At 49.2% G+C, this 19,114-nt stretch overlaps 1 protein-coding gene across 1 annotated transcript; it reads left to right on the top strand.

The window, feature by feature from the left end:
• Positions 1-8,120: 8,120 nt before the first annotated feature.
• Positions 8,121-13,859, top strand: ZFP36L1 (ZFP36 ring finger protein like 1). Its single transcript, XM_069488050.1, has 3 exons — positions 8,121-8,644; positions 11,061-12,026; positions 12,699-13,859. The coding sequence occupies exons 1-2, from the start codon at positions 8,588-8,590 to the stop codon at positions 12,018-12,020; spliced, it is 1,017 nt and encodes a 338-aa protein (XP_069344151.1). The 5' UTR covers positions 8,121-8,587; the 3' UTR covers positions 12,021-12,026; positions 12,699-13,859.
• The last annotated feature ends 5,255 nt before the right edge of the window (positions 13,860-19,114 follow it).

Genomic DNA, 19,114 nt, shown 5'->3' with positions numbered 1-19,114 from the left:
ATAAGCCAAAAAAGAGAATATTGAAAGCCGCAAGAAAGAAGTGACTTACATACAAGGGATCCTTAATCTTATCAGCAGATTTCTCATCAGAGACTTTGGAGACCAGAGGCAGGAGGCCAATATATTCAAAGTTAATGTTAAAAGAAAAAAACCTATGAAACAAGAATCCTAGGTCCAGCAAAACTGTCCCTCAAAAGTGATGAAGAAATTAAGACTTTCTCAAATAAACAAAAGCTAAGAGAATTCATTACCACTGGACTTGTTCTGTAAGAAATGCTCAAGAGTGACCTGCAAAGTGTTATGAAAGACACTACACAAATTGAAGCCACATGAAGAAATGAAGAGCTTAATAAAGGCAATTATAAAAACCAGTATTATTGTAACAATAGTTTGTATCTCCACTTTTTGTTTTCCATATGATTTAAGAGACTAACTAAAAAACAATTATTAGCCTAAAAGCTAATTACTGTAACTTTGGTTTGTAACTCCACATTTTGTTTTCTACATAATTTAAGAGATTAACACATTTAAAAGAATTTTTAGTTTATGTTTTGGGGAACACAACGTATAAAGGTGTAATTATGTGACATCAACAATCAAAAGGGCTGGGGATGGAGCTGTAAAGGAGCAGAATTTTTGTATGTTTTTGAAGGTCAGCTGGTATAAATTTTAATTAGAGTGTTGTAACTTTAGGATGTTAAATGTAATCCCCATGGTAACCACAAAGAAAATACAGTAGTCCCCCGTTATCTATGGTTTTGCTTTCTGTGGTTTTAGTTACCCACAGTGAATTGTGGTTCAAAAATATCAAATGGAAAATTCCAGAAATAAACAATTCAAAAGTTTTAAATTGTGTGCCATTCTAAGCAATGTGCTGAAATCTTGTGCTGTCCTGCTCCATCTCTCCTGGGGCATGAATCATCCCTTTGTCTAGTGTATCCGTATCGTATATGCTACCTGCCTGTTATTCACTTAAAAGCCATCTTGGTATCCAATTGACTGCTGTGTTCAAGTCACCCTTATTTTATTTAATAATGGGTCCAAAATGCAGGAGTAGTAATGCTGGCAACGTGGATATGCCAAAGTAAGACAGTAGGGTGCTTCCTTTAAGTGAAAAGGTGAAAGTTCTCAATAAGTATGGGAAAAAAACAATTATATGCTGATGGTGCTAAGATCTATAGCAAGAAGTAATCTTCTATTTGTGAAATTGTGAAGAAGAAGGAAAAAGAAATTTGTGCATGGTATATATAGGGCTTAGTACTATCCATGGTTTCAGGCATCTACTGGGGGTTTTGGAACATACCCATTGCAAATCAGGAATAACTACTGTAACCATAGAATATACAAAAAAGAAATTGAGAAAGGAACTTCAATGTTTCACTATAAAAAATCAACTAAACACAAAAGAAGATAATAATGCAGAAAATGAGGGACAACACAAATAGCAAAATGACAGAATTAAGTCTCTTCTCATCAGTAATTACTTTAAATGTAAATGGATTCAATGTTCCAATCAAAAGACAGAGATTGGCAGAATGGATTAAAAAAAAAAAACCCTGATCCAACCATATGCTTTCTACAAAAGACTCATTTTAGAGCCAAAGACACAAACAGATTGAAAGTGAAAGGAGAGAAAAAGATATTCCATGTAGACAGTAGCCAAAAGAGAGCAGGGATGGCTGTATTAATATCAGACAAAATAGACTTTAAATCAAAAAAGTCTACGAGAGATGAGGAAGGACATTATATATTATAAAACGTTCAATATGGCAAGAAGATAGAACAATTATAAGCATTTATGCACCTAACAACAGACCATCAAAATATATAAAACTTTTAGAAGAAAACAGAAAATCTTAATGACCTAGGGTTAGGCAGAGTCTTTAGCTGTGACACCAACAGCTTGATCCACAAAAGATAAAATTAATGAATTAGACTTAATTAAAATGAAAAACTTTTTTTTTTTTTTTGAGACAGAGTCTCACTCTGTTGCCCAGGCTAGAGTGCTGTGGCGTTAGCCCAGCCAGCTCACAGCTACCTCAAACCCCTGGGTTCAAGCGATCTTCCTGTCTCAGCTTCCCGAGTAGCTGGGACTACAGGCATGCGCCACCATGCCCGGTTAATTTTTTCTATATATTTTTAGTTGTCCAGCTAACTTCTTTCTATTTTTTTTTTTAGTGCAGTTGGGGTCTCGCTCTTGCTCAGGCTGGTTTCGAACTCCTGAACTCAAACGATCCACCCGCTTCTATCCACCAGCCTTGGCCTCCTAGAGTTCTAGGATTACAGGCGTGAGCCACCGCGCCTGGCCTAAAATGAAAAACTTTTGCCCTGTGAAAGATACCCAGTTCCAAGAATGAAAAGATAAGCTACAGATTTGAGAAAATATTTGCAAATCACATATCCAACAAGGGAACTGTATCCAGAATATATAAAGAACTCTCAAATTTTCAACAGTAAGAAAATAAATGACCCAACTAAAAAATAAGCAAAAGGCTTGAACAGATACTTCATCATAGAGGATATACAGATGGCAGCTAAGCAAATGAAAAGATGTTCAACATCATTAGCCATTAAAGAAATGCAAATTGGCTGGGGGCACAGTGCCTCACACCTGTAATCCTAGCACTTTGGGAGGCCAAGGCAGGAGGATCACTTGAGGCCAGGAGTTTGAGACTAGCCTAAGCAACATAGTGAGAACCTGTCTCTACAAAAAATAGGAAAATCAGCCAGGCATGGTGGTGTGTGCCTCTAGTCCCAGCCACTCAGGTTGCTGAGGCAGGAGGATAACTTGATCCCCGGAGTTTGAGGTTGCAGTGAGCTATGTTGATGCCACTGCACTCTAGTCTGGGCAACAGAGTGAGACCCTCTCTCTCTCACACACACACAAGAGAAATGCAAATTAAAACCACAATGAGATACCACTACACACCTATTAGAATGACAAAAATAAAAAAACAGTAATAATTTTAAGTGCTGTTGAAGATGTGGAGCAACTGGAAACTCTCATACATTGCTGCTGGAAATGTGAAATGGTATAGCCACTCTGGAAAATGGTTTGGCAGTTTTTAAATTAATTTCAACATACACTTACCATATGACCCAGCAATCTCGCGCCTAGTTATTAATACTTACCCTAGAGAAAGGAGAACTCATGTTCACATAAAAACCTGTACAGGAATGTTTATGGCAGCTCTAGAAACAACCCAATGTCCTTCAACAGGTGATGGGTAAGCTACTGTATACTCACACAGTGAAATACTATTTATCAATAAAAAGAACTACTGATATATGCAACAACATGGATAAATCTCAAAGGCATTATACTGTGTGAAAGCATACATATGATTCCATTTACATGACATTCTGGAAAAGACAAAATTACAGAGATAGAGAACAGATCAGTGGTTGCCAGGAATTAGGAATGGGGGAGGGTTTGACTACAAAGGGACAGTATGAGGGAGTTTTTGGAAGGTGATGGAACTGTTCTGTTTCCTGATTATGGTGGGGGTCACATGAATCTATTCATATGTTAAAATTTATAGACGTATACACCAAATAATACTGTATGTTAAATCAAGAAGCAGAAAAGTTACAGGAATGAATGTATACTCACCAACTGAAATAACTACTTTGAAGGAAATGAACATTCCATGAGGGCACAAGTGAGAGGACGGATACTTTGTCTTGGGGTGTGTGTGTTGGGGGGTGGGCATCAAGAGTGTTTTCCCTGAGGAAGTGATGATGGAGCTGGGTTCTAAAGAATGATTTAGAATTTACTTGGGCTAAAGGAAAGATGATTCACACAGAAAGGTTTGCATGTGCAAAGGCCCTGGGGCAGGAGGAAGATGGCTGGTTTTCATCTAAAACAGACTAGAGCACAGGGGGTCTCTTTGGTCGGGGGTGGGAGAAGTGGTGATGGGAAGTGAAAGTCAGGGATGGAGTAAGAGAGTCAGATTATGCTGGACTAAGGGTTTGCTCTAGGAAGGGGAGTGGGGAATCGCTGTGGGCTAGCCTGGGGATTTAACAGAATTGTGGAACATCTCTGTAGGGAAATAGTTAAAACAATTGACCTAAGAATGAGAGTTTAGATGTTCCACTTCAGGCAGAGAGCAAGACAATGAGATCCTCCCCCAGGGCCATGCTAGACCAGGGGTTGGATTCTCTGTAGTCCAGAGAATGGCCTGCTCCCAAAGATTTCAGATACCATATGGGATTGCATTTACAGTAGACCCTAAAGTACCCTCTTCTGAGGCCTCTGCTTGGTTTCAGGGTGATACTGGCAGCTGAGAATGCCCACTAAGCATTCTGAGGGGCCTGAGGACTTTGATAGAAGAGGCTTTTACATACTATCCACAGAGCCCAGGTTAGTAATTTTAAATACTTGTGACAATGATGAGGTATTTTTCAGATGGGCAGCAGATTCCTCACTCTAAACCACCTCCCTCTTTCCCAGGCTCTAGTGCCCCAGGGCTCTCTCCCCCTTCCCAGGCATCAGGGCCTGCCTCAACCAGGGCTGGGGATGGGGGCAGAGCGTGACACAGATCAAATTTATAAGTTGTCAGTTGACCATTTAATGGAAGTCTGTACTGAATAATCCTTTGCAAAGTGAGTACTTCTGAATTTGTTCTGTGGTCCCAAGAATGATTTACATACAACCGCTAGGCACATAGAAGGTTTCAGGTAGGCATGAAACTAGGCACTTTACCCACCAAATTTAGGCAGTATTATCATCGTCCCTATTTTAGAGATGAAGAAAGTCACAAAGCTAGAAAATGGCAGACCAAAGATCTGGATCAAGGACAGCCCCAACTTCAATGTCTTGGACCATTAATTCTCAAACTTCAGCGGTTGAATCACCAGCAGGAAATTTACCACAAATGCAGATCCCCGGCCCCACTCCAGAATGGCTGACTCTCTGAGCCGGGATCCAAGCTGAGGAATCTGCATTCCACAAACACTACAGGTAACTCTAACAGGTGACTCCACGGGTTCCATTCCGCCCGACCTCCCTCTCTCTCTAACCCAGGAGCCCTGAGGCTCTGCCAAGGTGTCAAGCAGCAGACTTTGGGGGAAGGGAAATGCCCAATCTGAAGAATTTGGGGGATTTTGCAAATGACCTGAAGCCTCCGCGGAAGTGCAACACCGCAGGACTCTGGGGAGCGGGGCGCCGGTGACGGGGCCAGGCCGTCCGGGGGTGCGCGGCCCAGCGCTTCACACTCTCACCTGCTGCGAGGTGCGCCCAGGGTCCAGACTGGCCGATGAATATGTATATCTGCCGCGCCTCCTTCCTTCCGAAGACTTTCACTTTCCCCCTTTCACAAAATTAAACACCTATCCCCACCCCAAGCTCGCTCCCAGCGAATGGGGAGGGCCCGGAAGTCGGGCCCACCGCCGCGGGGTCGGAAGCTGCAGTGCAGGTGACTGGGCGGCCCCCCTGGGCACGGCGCGGTAAGGACTGGAGGGCGCCCTGCAGAGCGAAGGCGGCGGGGGAGGGCCGCGACGCCTCCCGCCGGCCTTCCTGCCCCAGTGGGGCTTCGCTGCTTGCGCGCCGGCACCGGGCACCTGCGGAGCACGTCTGGGCGGGGGCGGACCGGCTCCGGCCCTCGGACCCTCACGCCACCCCCGCCCGCCGCAGCGTCGGCGCCGGGTCAGCGAAGGGTTAAGGAGCTCTCTCCCTCCCCTCCGCGCCCTCACCCTTGGAAAGTCCCCGAAATGACGTTTCAAGCCAACAATTAAAAAAAGAGTTTAATTATAGAGACAGGCTTTGGGCGCTGGAACAAACCCGGTCGGTCGACGGGGCCGGTAAACAACTCGGGAGCGAGCAGGCCAGGCCGGCCGCCGCCTCGCGAAGCCCGCGCCCCCGGGGAGGGGAGGGCCCGCCGGGAGTTGGAAAAGCGGAGGAAATTCGAGGAATCGGTTTTCTCTTTGGAAAAAGTAAAAAATAAAAAAAAATAAAAAAAACCAACACTTTTTAGCCAGCCTGGGACTCCGAGGCCTCGTAATGGTGCTCCTGGCCGTTCCTGCAGCTTTGCGGGGAAAGAGGCACCGCCCGGAGCTGGGGAACAGCCGGTGCCGCGCGGGGACGGGCCCGGGGCCGAGAAGGGGGCCCCGCCCGCTCTCTCTCCCCTTCCCCCCTTTCCTTCTCCACCCCCTCTCCGATCCTCCCCAGCTGAGCTTCGCGAACTCTTGGGAGTTAAAGACCAGCCGGCCCTTTTTAGCTGGGTGGAAACGGGGGGGGGGGGAGGGGGACATAAAAAAACCGAAATAGCTTCACATCAGAACTGAGACTAACCTTGTGGTTTTAACGCACACCCTGCTCTGTCCTGAAATCTGGAACTCATTACTTCATCACCCAGAAACTGCACGAAACCGCCCCCCCCTCGACCCCCATTGGAGCTGGGGAAAGGAACGAGCAAACATCCCTTTAAGAAAGAAACCTCTACTTGAATGATTTAAATTAAGGTGGATGGCAGTTATTTCCCTTTCTGGCGCTTGCCAGATTTCAAGTAAAGCTGAAAAAATGGGAGCAGGGGGAGGGAAGCAACAGGCGGCTGGACAGCAGAAGAAAAAGCAAGGGGGCAGCAGGCGGGTTAAAATGGGGGGCCATCAATTTAAGTCAGAAAGGAAAAATAAAAGCAGACCCTGCTTGGGTATCACGTAGGTTCGTGGCTGCAGCAAAAGTTGTGTTTCGCAAAGTTGAAAAACAACCGGTTCCTCTAACAGTTGTGATTTGGAAGGTTTCCCTCGTTTGCCCGGAAGTTGACGAATAAATAAGAAATGCAATAAAAATGGGGGTGGGGGAAATGAGAGTGCGACTCGAGCGATCTCGGCCCGCCCAGTCCTCTCCTAAGAAACGTGCTCATAATGGGGTGACCTAATTACATCGCAATGGAACTCCCTCTTAGCCACTCGGCGCACCGGGTTTCATAACAGACCTGGCGGCCTCGAGTGCCGAGAAGGGACGTGCAAGGCTGACGAGGCGGCGGGGCCCGCGTGGAAATAGGAAAGAAACACAACCGCACAATTTCCGCCTGGGTCTTCACTCCAGCACCCAGGCGAAGGCGCAGGGAGCGGGTGGGGAGCACGTTAGCAACTTTTTATCTGGGTGGGCAGGGGACATCCAAACCTAACAGTAAATAAATACATGTTTTACCGTTTTTAAGAGAGTAATACTGGATTGAGGGCCCTTCTGTTTCGTGGACCCTATGTTCCCTCCCGCCCAAACAGAGCAGCGTGACAAGCCATATGTTCCGTTCCCGTGGGGGCCAGAGAGGAGCAACAATAAGTTAAAAGTGTCGCCTCCCTCCACCTTCGTTCTTACCAAAGTAACTTTTTTCATTGTTCTAGCGTCTGGAGGTGTTGGGGGGGGGGAGGAGGAGGAAGGTTGTCGCGCGGCCCGTAAGTCAGAGCGCGCGTGGAAAGTCACGCGTTGCTCGGTGTGTTTTTGGGGGGCGGAAGGGAGAAGAAGGGACGTTCGTTAAGGATTCAGGGTTTTCTTTACTAAAAAGTTTAAATACTAAATATTAAATTTAAATAAACTAAAAAGTTTAAGAAACGCCACGCCTAGGCCTGTTAAAACAAACAAACGGCCCGGGCTGTGGTCTTTTTCCGCGATGCTCCCCCCGCTTCCCGCCCACGCTCGGAGTGCTGCGGCTGCAAAGCAAGCGCGAGTGTAGACGCGAGCGGCGCGCTAAATCGTGCAGCGCTCGCCCCCGCCAGGCCGGGTCCTCTTGGGGAAAAAGTTTCCCCAGTCCACCCAACCCCCGCCCCGCTGAAAAAAAAAAAAAACCAAAACTTAAAACCCTAGACTTGGACGTTTTGTGCGTCCCAAATTTTCAGTCTCCTTGCCCAGCCCGGTTTGCGGAGGGTAGCCGATGCGGAAGTCGGGAAGAGGTAAGCAGTGCGGGCACTTGGAGAAGTTTCCAGGGGGACCAGCTCAAGATGGAAACCGCAGCCCGGGCGCTAAGGACGGGCTTCGGCTCCCGCTGGCAAAAAGAGAAAGTCGAGCCCGCCTTCCTGCCCGACAAAAAAAACAACACAACAAGAACCCCGAAGGGGGTGGAATGAGTGATGTCACAGAGCCGCGCTCCGAGATTGACAAAGGGGGGCGCGCACCTCCCTCTCTGCGCCGCGCGCGGCCCCACAGGGGCGCCTGAAGCTCTGGGGAGCGAAGCCAGCGGACTCGAAACTTTTCCTCTTTAAGAAAAAAAAGTTGTACGAGGCTCGGAGTGGGTTTTTTTTTTTTCCGCCTTCTTTCCTCGGCTCCCCTCCCCCTTCTTCCTTTTGAAAGTTTCTACCTCCCACCCCCCCTTAGCTTGACCGCATGGCTGATTCAACCTCAGTGTCAATCAACTTTTTTTCCCTCCTCTTCCTCATTTAAATAAGTTTAAAGCTCCTCCTCCCCGGCGAATCTAAAACTTTATAAATTGGGCTTTCCGCGCCGCAGCCCGAGAGAGTCAGAAAGGCGAGGGGCGCCGGGAGCAGGCGTGTGGGACTCCAAACCCGAGAGCCGGAGGCTGCGCCTTCCCCGCACCGGGACCTTCGCGACACACCAGATACTCGCCCCTGCCCCGTGCGAGCGCCCAGGATGACCACCACTCTCGTGTCTGCCACCATCTTCGACTTGAGCGAAGTTTTATGCAAGGTAAAGAAGGGCGGAGCGTTTGCTTTTTAAAAACTCTTTTTCTTTTGCCTTGAAAAGGAATCCCCAAAAGTTTGAGTGTTGGAAAGAAGAGGGTAAAGGGAGATGGTTCTTTTCTCCGCCTGCATTTCCCCCCTAGTTTGAAGGAATTTGGCCCTGTCCTTCCCACTCCTTGAGTTTCAGCAGTTCCTGGCGGGGATTACATGTGAATCTGGAGATCAGAGTTTTGGGGGGCGAAGTTTGCGTGGCAGGGCTGCCCGGGGGCCGCGGAGGAGGGACCCGGTTGGGGCAAGTTTTGGGTGATTCTTTAGTACAGAACGTGCTGCCTGAGCCGGGGCTCGTCGGTCCGCTCGGTTTCCCGGTGTGCGCTCTGAGTCCCGGCGACGCCGGGAGGGGTTCAACTCTGTCCAGCAACATTGCAGGCCTGTGGGGTTGGGGTCCGGGATCCCTCGGGGAATGGGTTTCGCGACGATGTTTTGCTGTGAGATTCCTTCCCCTGCTTTGGAGGAGCTGGGTATCTGCAAGGAAGAAAAAGGCCAAGTTGTAATTCAAAAAAAGATGTTGCAGAGCGACTTTGCAGTGGGGTTTGTGTCTGCCCTAGCTTGGCTGGGCTTCCTCCCCCGGTAGCCGACCATGTTGCAAACTTTGGGATGAAAGTGGGCTTCGGGTTGATCCGCTTACCTGTGTTGCAGAGCACCTCAGTTCGTCGATTTGGTTTGCGGGGGGGGCGGTGGTGACAAAATGCTGGCCTGAACTCAAAGGTCCCGCAAGTAAGGATTTACTACTGAGGCCTCCTTACAACATGTAGTTTGCCAGCCAGTGTTGGAAGAAGCAAGTTTTAAACCTGTAATGTTCCAGCAGTGCAATTTAAACGTACATAGCAAAAGTCTTTGGATGTTGTTAAATTTTTTTCCAACGCCCTCTCCCCAATTTGAAAGGGTGAAGCTGCTAGGCTGCTTTTAATTGCCGAAGTGTTTTGCCTTAAACACGTCGGGTCATGTTGCTCTCTTTTCCCAGCTTGCTGCTCCTGTTGGCGCAGCTGCCAGCGCCCCAGGGCTGCAGGGTTGGGGTGCAGGGACGCTCAGGAGCTGAAGAGCAACATCAAAAAAGTTTGAATTTTCAGCTTCCTTCCCTCCCTGCGCTTTCCCAAACTCCTCTTGCATTCCCAAACTCCACTTGCAGCGCAGCTGCGGGAGCTCCCCAGCACTTCTTCCTTTTCTTCTTGGCTCCTGCTCTTTGATCTATTTCTCTTTCTCTCGCCCCCTCCCCCTGCAGGACTTTTTAAATGAACCTCATTGTTGGAAACCAGCTCTCTACTGGGTTCCTGTAATCCTCTTGGTAGGGTGGTTGCAGTTACAGATTCCCGATCCCCCACCCCGCCCATCCTGAGGGACCAACTTTAGATCTGCACAATGACACCCACATGGGCAGGGAGCCAACTCCCCGGTCCCCCGCCTGTACCCTTTCCAAATCTTGGGTATACTTTCCACAGGTGACCAGGGTCCATTGGAATAGAAACCTGCCTGTGGGCGCTCTGTCCCCCATCTCTGCCCCCCAGTCTGCTATTGACTGGGAGGTAGGTGGAGGGATTTGGTGCTTTCCTTTTCCTTCCCATCTGCAGCTTTGTATTAAAGATTAAACACTGGCGCTCTTAGTCCACTCTTGCAGCCATAAGACTAATTGCAAAGGCATCTTCTCAGTGAAGGGAGGTGGGGTGAGAGTAGGTGGGGAATGGTGGGAGAGAGAGATCACTGTGGAAGGTACCTCTTCCGGGAACATGGGGGAGTGAGTTTTATTTTCGAGAATCCCATCCCTCTTTCCCCCAACCACAGAGCAGGCCCCCACGTCGTCCCTCCTTACCTCTCAAGAAAAGGCAAAGGCAGTCAGTAAACCTGTTGCCAGAAGGGAACACTTCTGAAGGAGGAAGTTGGGAGTCTTAGGCCAGGTTGTGGGGGAGGGGCGTATCAATTAAGCAGGACTGATTAGAAAGGGACCTAACCTAGCTCATGATATTTAGTCTCCTCTCTGAGGCCTATCCGTTTTCATTAGGGGAGGGGAATCTAGAGAAGTCTGCATTGTGGGAGATATTTTGAGTTGAAGAATCTGTTTGGGTGGTGAAGAAGTTGCATTTTATAGATAAAAGTGGTAGCTTTGAGACAGAGGATATGGGGGGTGCATTTCAGGAGTCAGCATGGAGCAGGGTCCATACATAAAATAATTTGTCACACAGGCCAAAATTTTGTGGTTTCTTATGCATGGGGCCAAAACAAACCCGGGTGGATGGTCTATGGGAGCAAGAGAGGGAAGGGGGTTTGCTAGGGCAGGGGTGGAGAGATTGTGGAAGGGGCTGCCTATATGGGACATCCTAGTGGATGTCACCATTACTAACTATCCTTTCTCTTCTCTCTCTTCCTTCCAGGGTAACAAGATGCTCAACTATAGTAATCCCAGTGCAGGGGGCTGCCTGCTGGACAGGAAGGCAGTGGGCACCCCTGCTGGGGGGGGCTTCCCTCGGAGGCACTCGGTCACCCTGCCCAGCTCTAAGTTCCACCAGAACCAGCTCCTCAGCAGCCTCAAGGGTGAGCCAGCCCCAGCTCTGAGCTCTCGGGACAGCCGCTTCCGAGATCGCTCTTTCTCAGAAGGGGGCGAGCGGCTGCTGCCCACCCAGAAGCAGCCCGGAAGCGGCCAGGTCAACTCCAGCCGCTATAAGACCGAGCTGTGCCGCCCCTTCGAGGAAAATGGCGCCTGTAAGTACGGGGACAAGTGCCAGTTCGCACACGGCATCCACGAGCTCCGCAGCCTGACCCGCCACCCCAAGTACAAGACGGAGCTGTGCCGCACCTTCCACACCATCGGCTTTTGCCCCTACGGGCCTCGCTGCCACTTCATCCACAATGCCGAAGAGCGCCGTGCCCTAGCCGGGGCCCGGGACCTCTCCGCTGACCGTCCCCGCCTCCAGCATAGCTTTAGCTTTGCTGGGTTTCCTAGTGCCGCTGCCACCACCGCTGCCACCGGGCTGCTGGACAGCCCCACCTCCATCACCCCACCCCCCATCCTGAGCGCTGATGACCTCCTGGGCTCACCTACCCTGCCCGATGGCACCAATAATCCCTTTGCCTTCTCCAGCCAGGAGCTGGCAAGCCTCTTTGCCCCTAGCATGGGGCTGCCCGGGGGTGGCTCCCCAACCACCTTCCTCTTTCGGCCCATGTCCGAGTCCCCTCATATGTTTGACTCTCCCCCCAGCCCTCAGGATTCTCTCTCGGACCAGGAGGGCTACCTGAGCAGCTCCAGCAGCAGCCACAGTGGCTCAGACTCCCCCACCTTGGACAACTCAAGACGCCTGCCCATTTTCAGCAGACTTTCCATCTCAGATGACTAAACCAGGGTAGGGAGGGACCCCCTGCCTACTCCACCCCCAACCCCGCAGCCACATCCCAGACCCTTACCTCCCTACCCATCCTTACAGCCCCGACATTAACAAGGTTAAGCTCAGCCCCTTTCCCCCAGAACCTTGGAATGTCCCTTCTCCCTCTCCCTTTACCCCACCTAACATAAGGACAAGTCAATTTGTCAGTAGCTTCTTCTGGCTTGAAACCCTCTCCCTAGATTTTATAGCCCACTTACCATGCATAACAGACAAACCCCATATTTGTCAGTAGATGCCTTTTTTCTGGCTTAAGCCTTAAGTGCCAAATCACAAAAGAAAAAGCAGTAACAGTTTACAGAAGCAACTTAGTGCCTTGTAATCTAACTTTGTCACTGTGACTACATTACCTCTTCAGCGCCAGAGGGCACCCGTGGGCCTCCCGGAGCCTCTGCCCATGGGGAGGGGGAGGGGGAGGCCCAGAACCAGCAGCTCCCTCCACTGGCGACACAAGTGCACCTTCCCTGTTTCAGTTTCCCAGCACAGTTCCTCCTCCCTTCTCTTCCCAGTATTGCCCCCCCCCCCCAGAGCTGTTGCCAGACGTGGATTTTTGGGGAAACCTGTCTTGACATTCAAAACCTTTTTCTTCCCAACCTGAACCCCTGTTGACTAATCTTGCCTGGGTTTGTGGAGGTCTGCAGGAAGGCAGGTTGAAAAAGTGGACGAAGATTTTGACTTAAGTGGGACTTTGTGATTTAATTTTTTCTTTTTTTAAGTGGGGAGGAAGGGGACGCTAGATGGACTATGAGAGACTTGATTTTGGTGCTAAAGTTCCCCAGTTCATATGTGACATCTTTAAAAAAAAAAATAACAACAAAAAAAAAAATGAGAGAAAAGCTAAAAAAAAAAAAAATGTAAGGGGTGAGCAGTTAATGGTATTCATTCCACATACAATATCTGTGTAAAACGATTTCCTGTAGAAGTAGCTTTAATGGTTTTTGCTCTAGAATACCGTAGGTCTATCCTTAGAGCACTCACGCCATGCTTTTTTCCCTTGGTTTTAAACTTCATATAACTTTCAGAAATTGGAGAGCAAAAATTTTGCTTGTCACTGCACATCAATATAAAAAAGCTTATTTAACTTATCAAAACGTATTTATTGCCAAACTATGCTTTTTTTTGTTAATTTTGTTCATATTTATCGGGATGACAAATCCATAGAATATATTCTTTTATGTTAAATTATGATCTTCATATTAATCTTAAAATTTTGTGACGTGTCTTTTTCCTTTTTTTCCACAGTTTTAATATATTATTCTTCAACGACATTTTTGTAACTTTACACTTTTTTTGGTTATTTTATTTTAAAAAAATGAAAAATTAATTTAAAAAAATGCAAAAAACTGTTGGATTATTTATTTTAGAAATTCCCCCCTTTGTGTTGGACTGCAAATTGAGTTTCTTTCTCTTTAGGCCTTTTACAACTAGGACTGAGAATGTATGTAAAAGTTCTGTGACAGTACAGAAGGAAAACAACTTTTTATGTATAGCTTCTAAAAGGGAAAAAAAAAAAAAAAAGAGAAAACCCTTTGACTTCCACGTGCCCTTCTCAAGACATTCCACTCGCAGATTTGAGGTTCTGGATTCCAGGTTTGGAGTTTTCCAATGTTAATGTAAACAGAACTGGCACACACACATAAGATGAATGTAATTATTATTCCTCTTGCTGGTCACTACCGTCGCTTTCTATTTCTCTTTCTTTGTGTGAATTTATTTAAAAGAAAAAAAACTTTTTGTAACGACTATTTGCAGTTTAAAAAATCAATAAACCCCGTTTTTTCAAGAAACATTGATGGTGGAGCTGGTGGTTTTCCTTGGTTTGTGGTTTGACTTGGCCTGGAGGTTTCATTTCACATACCTTGATCGTCCTGGGGAGCTGAAGGGGACAGTGGTTGGTTTCCCCTCATCCTTACAGCTAAACGTATAGCTCCCCTTGTTGATGCTGGGAGTTTGCTGAGCTTAGAGGGGATGGGGTGTAGGTTTTCTGCAAAGGAACCTGCAAACTTGCTCCTGAGAAGACAGCCCAATGTGTCAGTTGACTGAGTCAGGCTTGCCTACACCTGTGTAGCCTCAGAAGTCCTTCTGGGGAGCCAAGGCTCAGGGACTTCCAGTCTTCCCTGCCCAGCCTGCCTATCCTTTGGGTGATGTTTGGGGTGCTGAAATGATGAAGGGGGCCATAGCAATGGCACACTAGCAAGCCTGGATTTGAGTGAGTTATTTGGGTGCTTTGGGCTCATTTTTCCCCCCAGGAAATTAACTTAAAGTTTGAACCTCTAAACACCTACCTGCAGTGGGTATAAGGAAGCATTGCATGCTTGGAGAGGGACATCCAGGGTGGTGAGGGGCTGTCACAAAGGACTGGGGATTGGGACGTTCCACTTGGATTTGACATGTGCTTCTGTGTTGGAAGGGCTGTTAAGGAGTAGTGGGTATTAACACTGGCCAACGGGACATAGCAAGTCACCAATAGTTCCTACTACCTTAGTCCTGGTCACACCTCTGGTGCCATGCAAGATGGGTAGATTATCATCTTAGAAATGGTGGGCCCCAGCCAAGGCCAGATGACCACTTAGAGGTGATGTTTTACCTGCCCGAGGGGGGTTGGATCTTTCTAAAAATCTGGTCCTCAGGGGGATTTCTTTTTGAGAAGGCAGGTATGTTGCAATTTGAGGCTCAGCCGTCTTTGGTCCCTTATATCCAGTAAGTTTTGGGAGGTAAGCTGAATTTCCATTTCGATTCCACCAGGCCTCTCCCAAAGGAGGTTAGGTCTGCTGCAGACATTGGCCGGGCCAGGGCTGTCCCTGAGACTGGGAGGACCTCCCTGTCCACTCTGGACTCTTCTTCCCTGACCAGCAGGTATCTACTGGGGGCCAGGGGTGTGAGGTAGGAAAATAGGGACTATTACCTGTTCCAGGGCAGGGCCTGGTGGTAGGAAGAGGGAAAACAGCCCTTCCTAGGACTGCAGTAAACCTAGGCCTTTTGTCCCTTAAGAAGGCAATGACTTTGTGTGTTGGGGCTAGGGGGTGGTGGCGGCATGTGATCATCCTCTCTGACTAAAAGCAAAGAAGACATTTAATCATTCACCTTGAGCTCTTTCCCTGCAAGCATACACGAGCACATGGCAGATATCTTTCTAGGTCGCCTCTCTTGGTGACACTGGTTAGAGGTTCCCAGAGACCTGAGTGTACCTTCCAGCCAGCCCTAAATTTCCTCCTTTGTCAGTTCCTTGGTTTAGAAAACAAAGATAGAGACGTTGACTCCCGGAGGCCCTGCAGGATAAGGGTTGGCTCAAAGTCACAGGGAGGCTCCTCACCACCTGGGGAAGCTCCTGACCTAAGTGTCACCTGGACAAGTCACACAGGCTGGGATTTAGCCCACCCAGGCCCATGTGTGGTGGCCACAAGAGTCTGATTTTGTACCATTTGGACCTTAAAGGTGGAGGAGACGGGCCCAAAGTTACTGAGAAAGGAAATAGCAGAACACTTTCAGGGCCATTAGGAGATAAAGGAGCCTCAGCAGCAGCCTGTGCTCCAGCTGCCAGGGAGGTGTGAGCCCAGAGCTGGCAGGGAAGCTCATCTCTGAGCTCCCTCACAGCGGGGGAGGATAGGAAACACACAGAGGGAGCAGAAGGTAAGGCCTCCACCAAGGGAAGTAGGGCAGGAAAGGTAAGGCCTTGCTTTGTCAGCCAGCGTCCTGGGGCACAAGGCCTCCCCCCCAGCCCCTCCCTGGGGCATCTCGGCACGAGGTCTGCCCTGGGTAGGCAGGGCCTCCGGGGCTGCTGGCCCTGAAACCCACAGTCCGGTTGTGGGCTGAAGGTCTTCCCTTGGAGCAGCTCAAAGAAATGAGCTGTTTTGGCCACTGAGCAATGACTTGCCTTTCCTGGCCCGGAAGCCTCGTTGGCAGGCAGAAGGATGGGGGTCTGCTCTGCCTCAGTGGCACTCTAGTGAAAGGAGGGCCTTTAAGGTCCAACAGAGAATGGGGGGGCCGATGTAAGATGGGCAGAGTGGATCATGGCAGGGGTAAGGATCCGTGGCATGAAGGAAGAAGGGGTGCTGGATGGAGCCCTTGGACCAGGGTTGAAATCCCGGCTCCTATTATACCAGCTTGTGCCTTGGGTAAATGATGCAACCTTGGACTTTTCAGCTGCATCTCAAGGGGCTACTGTGAGGATCGACAGAGCCATTAGTAATACAGCTCTTCAAAAGTGGCAGGTAGTCTTCTAGGAATGTCATGTGTATTACCAACCCATTGGATGGTCATAATGACCCCACAGAGGAAGTTCTCTACTATGCCCATTTTACATAAGGAGAAACTGAGGTACAGAGAAGTTCATTAATCTGTCACACAGAAGACAGTGTCAGGCTTTGAACCCAGCCAGGCTAGCTGCATCACTGCATTTCACTGTGGCACAGTGTCTAGGCTGGCACAGGGAACATGTTTGGCACAGTCCCTGGCACACAGTGACTGCAGATCAACCAGTGTTAATTCCCGTCCCTCTCGGCCTTTCGTGGAGATTCTGCAGGAGCGGGAGAGGCGACCAGTTGGATTAGATGACCCTGCACACACCCCCTCCATCGAGTGCTGTGATCTCATGTCCCACGAGGCCCTGGATTGGCACATTTGGAGGAGGGAGCCGGGGGGAGGGGGCAGGCCATCCTCTTGGACTTTCTCCTTCTTTGCCTGCCGTTGAGGTGGCTTCTGTTAATGATCGACAGACCAAAGGGTGCTTGGGGCTGCCTCGGGGAGTTGGCCCTGTGCCCTTCTTCCCCAGGGTCTCCCACCCCTGCACCTAGCCAACCATTTAATCATGTCTGGCTGGACTGACCAGAGCGCTATCTGAGTTCAGAGGGGGAGGACGTGGCTAGGTTGGCCCGGCTGCTGGCCACCACCCCTTGCTGCCTTGCGTATGGCCCTTCCGAGGCCTGCTGGGCAGCAGACAGGGATTCGGAGAGCTGGGGAGCAGGGCAAAACCTTGGCCTTTCCTTGAGGTCAGGTCAGCACTGAGCGTCCCACCTCCTGGTGGGTAAAGCTTGGCTCACAGAGAAACCTGGCCTGAGGGCCTACGGTGTTTTCCTGGGGAGTCCCAAATGGTGGCATCTGAGTTACTGGCGTGGGAAACTAGTCCCTGAGGAGCCAGGCAGGGGCTGGCCAGGAGAGCCAGCTCTCAGTCAGCGGACAGGACACCTCCTCCACGTTCAGGCTGTTTGCAGTTGTTTCGAAATGTTGGCAAAGCCAGGGTCTCAAAGTACAGGGCTGTGAGTGATGACTGTGCCTGCGCTATCAGCTGGGGGTACAATGAAGACAAATATTGGCAATGGCCAAAACTAAGGCGATTTGCTCACCACCTGGAGCTAGTCGGGTAGCTGCCCCCTGACCCCGACTCTCAGTTGTGCCTCAGGGAAAAGCAGCTCATGACCACATGGACCGGAGTTCATTTCTGCTGATCCCAGTACTCCAGGGCCATGGGAGGCTCTATTGCCCAGGATAAGGAGCTGGTTTGGGAGTCAGAGGGACCCAGGTTCAAGTCCCTTGCCGGGCTTCAAGGTTACTCTGCGATCTTAAGCAAAAACTTAGTAAGCAGCTTAGAGCTCAGTTTCCTCACTTATAAATGGGATGGTGATGATGACTGCATCTAGTTCAATGGAGAGGCAAACTGGCACAGTCACACAGTTGTGTATTAACTCATTAACTCCAGTCCTAGACCTGTGACCCTGCTCAACCACCTCCAAGCTGTGTGACCTTGGGCAAGTTACATAACCTCTCTGAGACTTATTTTTCTCCTCTAAGCATGGGGTACAGGAAGCATAGCACCTTGCCCACATTACAGGCTGTGGTGAGGATCAAGGGAATACTACGCAGCTACATAAAAGAGCAGTAACTGATACACGACAACATGAGTGCACTGCAAAAACAAAGTTGGGTGAAAGAAACCATCCACAAAAGAGCACATATTGTATGAGTTCATTTGTGCAAAGTTTGTAAACAGGCAAAACTGACATATGATGATAGAGATTCGATTAGAAGATAGAGCATACATGTAAAAGTTCATGGAGCTACGCGGTGAAGATTTGGGCACCTTACTGTGTATAAGTTACACCTCAAAAATAAAAAGTTGTTCTGAGTGTTAAATAATGATGTGTAAGAAAAAGAAAAAGAAGAAATTCAGTACCTGGTCCATTATAGGCACTTAATAAATCATGGCTGATTTTTGTAATAGCAAGAACCGGAGGGTGTCGGTGCTACTCTGGTCCCCTTTTATAGAAGGAGGGAATGGGCTCAGAGCAGGTGAGTAGCCTGCCCAGGGGGAGTGAGGTCGGAATCCCAGCAGGATGGCTCTCAAGCCGGCCCAGCTCCCCACTACCCTGTACCACCCCTCAGTGATCAGGTGTTATTTCCGTAGAAAAGCTAAACTCACAGTAATCCAGGCACAAGCAAGTTGACTAATTAGCAAGTACAATCATCCACATGATCAGAAGAGTTTTTAGAAAAGTTTTTCTTCTTTGCAGATTTGAAATAAATCTCCTGTAGCTCGTCAGTACCTCCCACCCTTTGTAGTAGGCAAAGGGAGGCAAAATTGGGGGCCAGCTGGGCTCTAAGGGGGCCAGAGAGAGGAGAGCCTTGACTGGCAGGTGGGCCAGCACCAAGGGGCCACTGTCCCAGGAGTCACCCCTGTGGGCTCCTTGCCTGCCTGTGCTGGCCTATCCCTCCATAAGGCTCTGACCCACAGGCGCAAGAGTGCATGGAAGCCTCGTGTGGCTGTCACGGCACCAATTCCACCCTCTGCTCCATTCCCTTTTGGGAAGTGGTTCCAGTAACAGGGCTCTGGGGAAATGTTCATGGAGCCCAGCATGGCAGAGCCCAGCTCAGCCAGCAGGTCTGGCCACCCCAAGCCTCTGGGGGTGGGTTCTTGCGGGCTGACCTCCTTTGTGCAGCGTGCGGAAGCAGCACACACACAGCTGGCTCTGCCTCAGTGCTCCAGGAAGGGCCCAAGGCTTGGGGTCAGGCAGCAGGGCAACATTTAAGGAGGGCGCTCACTCTCAGGGCAGTGC

The sequence above is a fragment of the Eulemur rufifrons genome, chromosome 2, assembly GCF_041146395.1.
Source record: "Eulemur rufifrons isolate Redbay chromosome 2, OSU_ERuf_1, whole genome shotgun sequence".
Classification (NCBI taxonomy): domain Eukaryota; kingdom Metazoa; phylum Chordata; class Mammalia; order Primates; family Lemuridae; genus Eulemur; species Eulemur rufifrons.
Note: the sequence above shows the minus strand (reverse complement) of the source record. Positions and strands in the feature narration are given on the sequence as shown.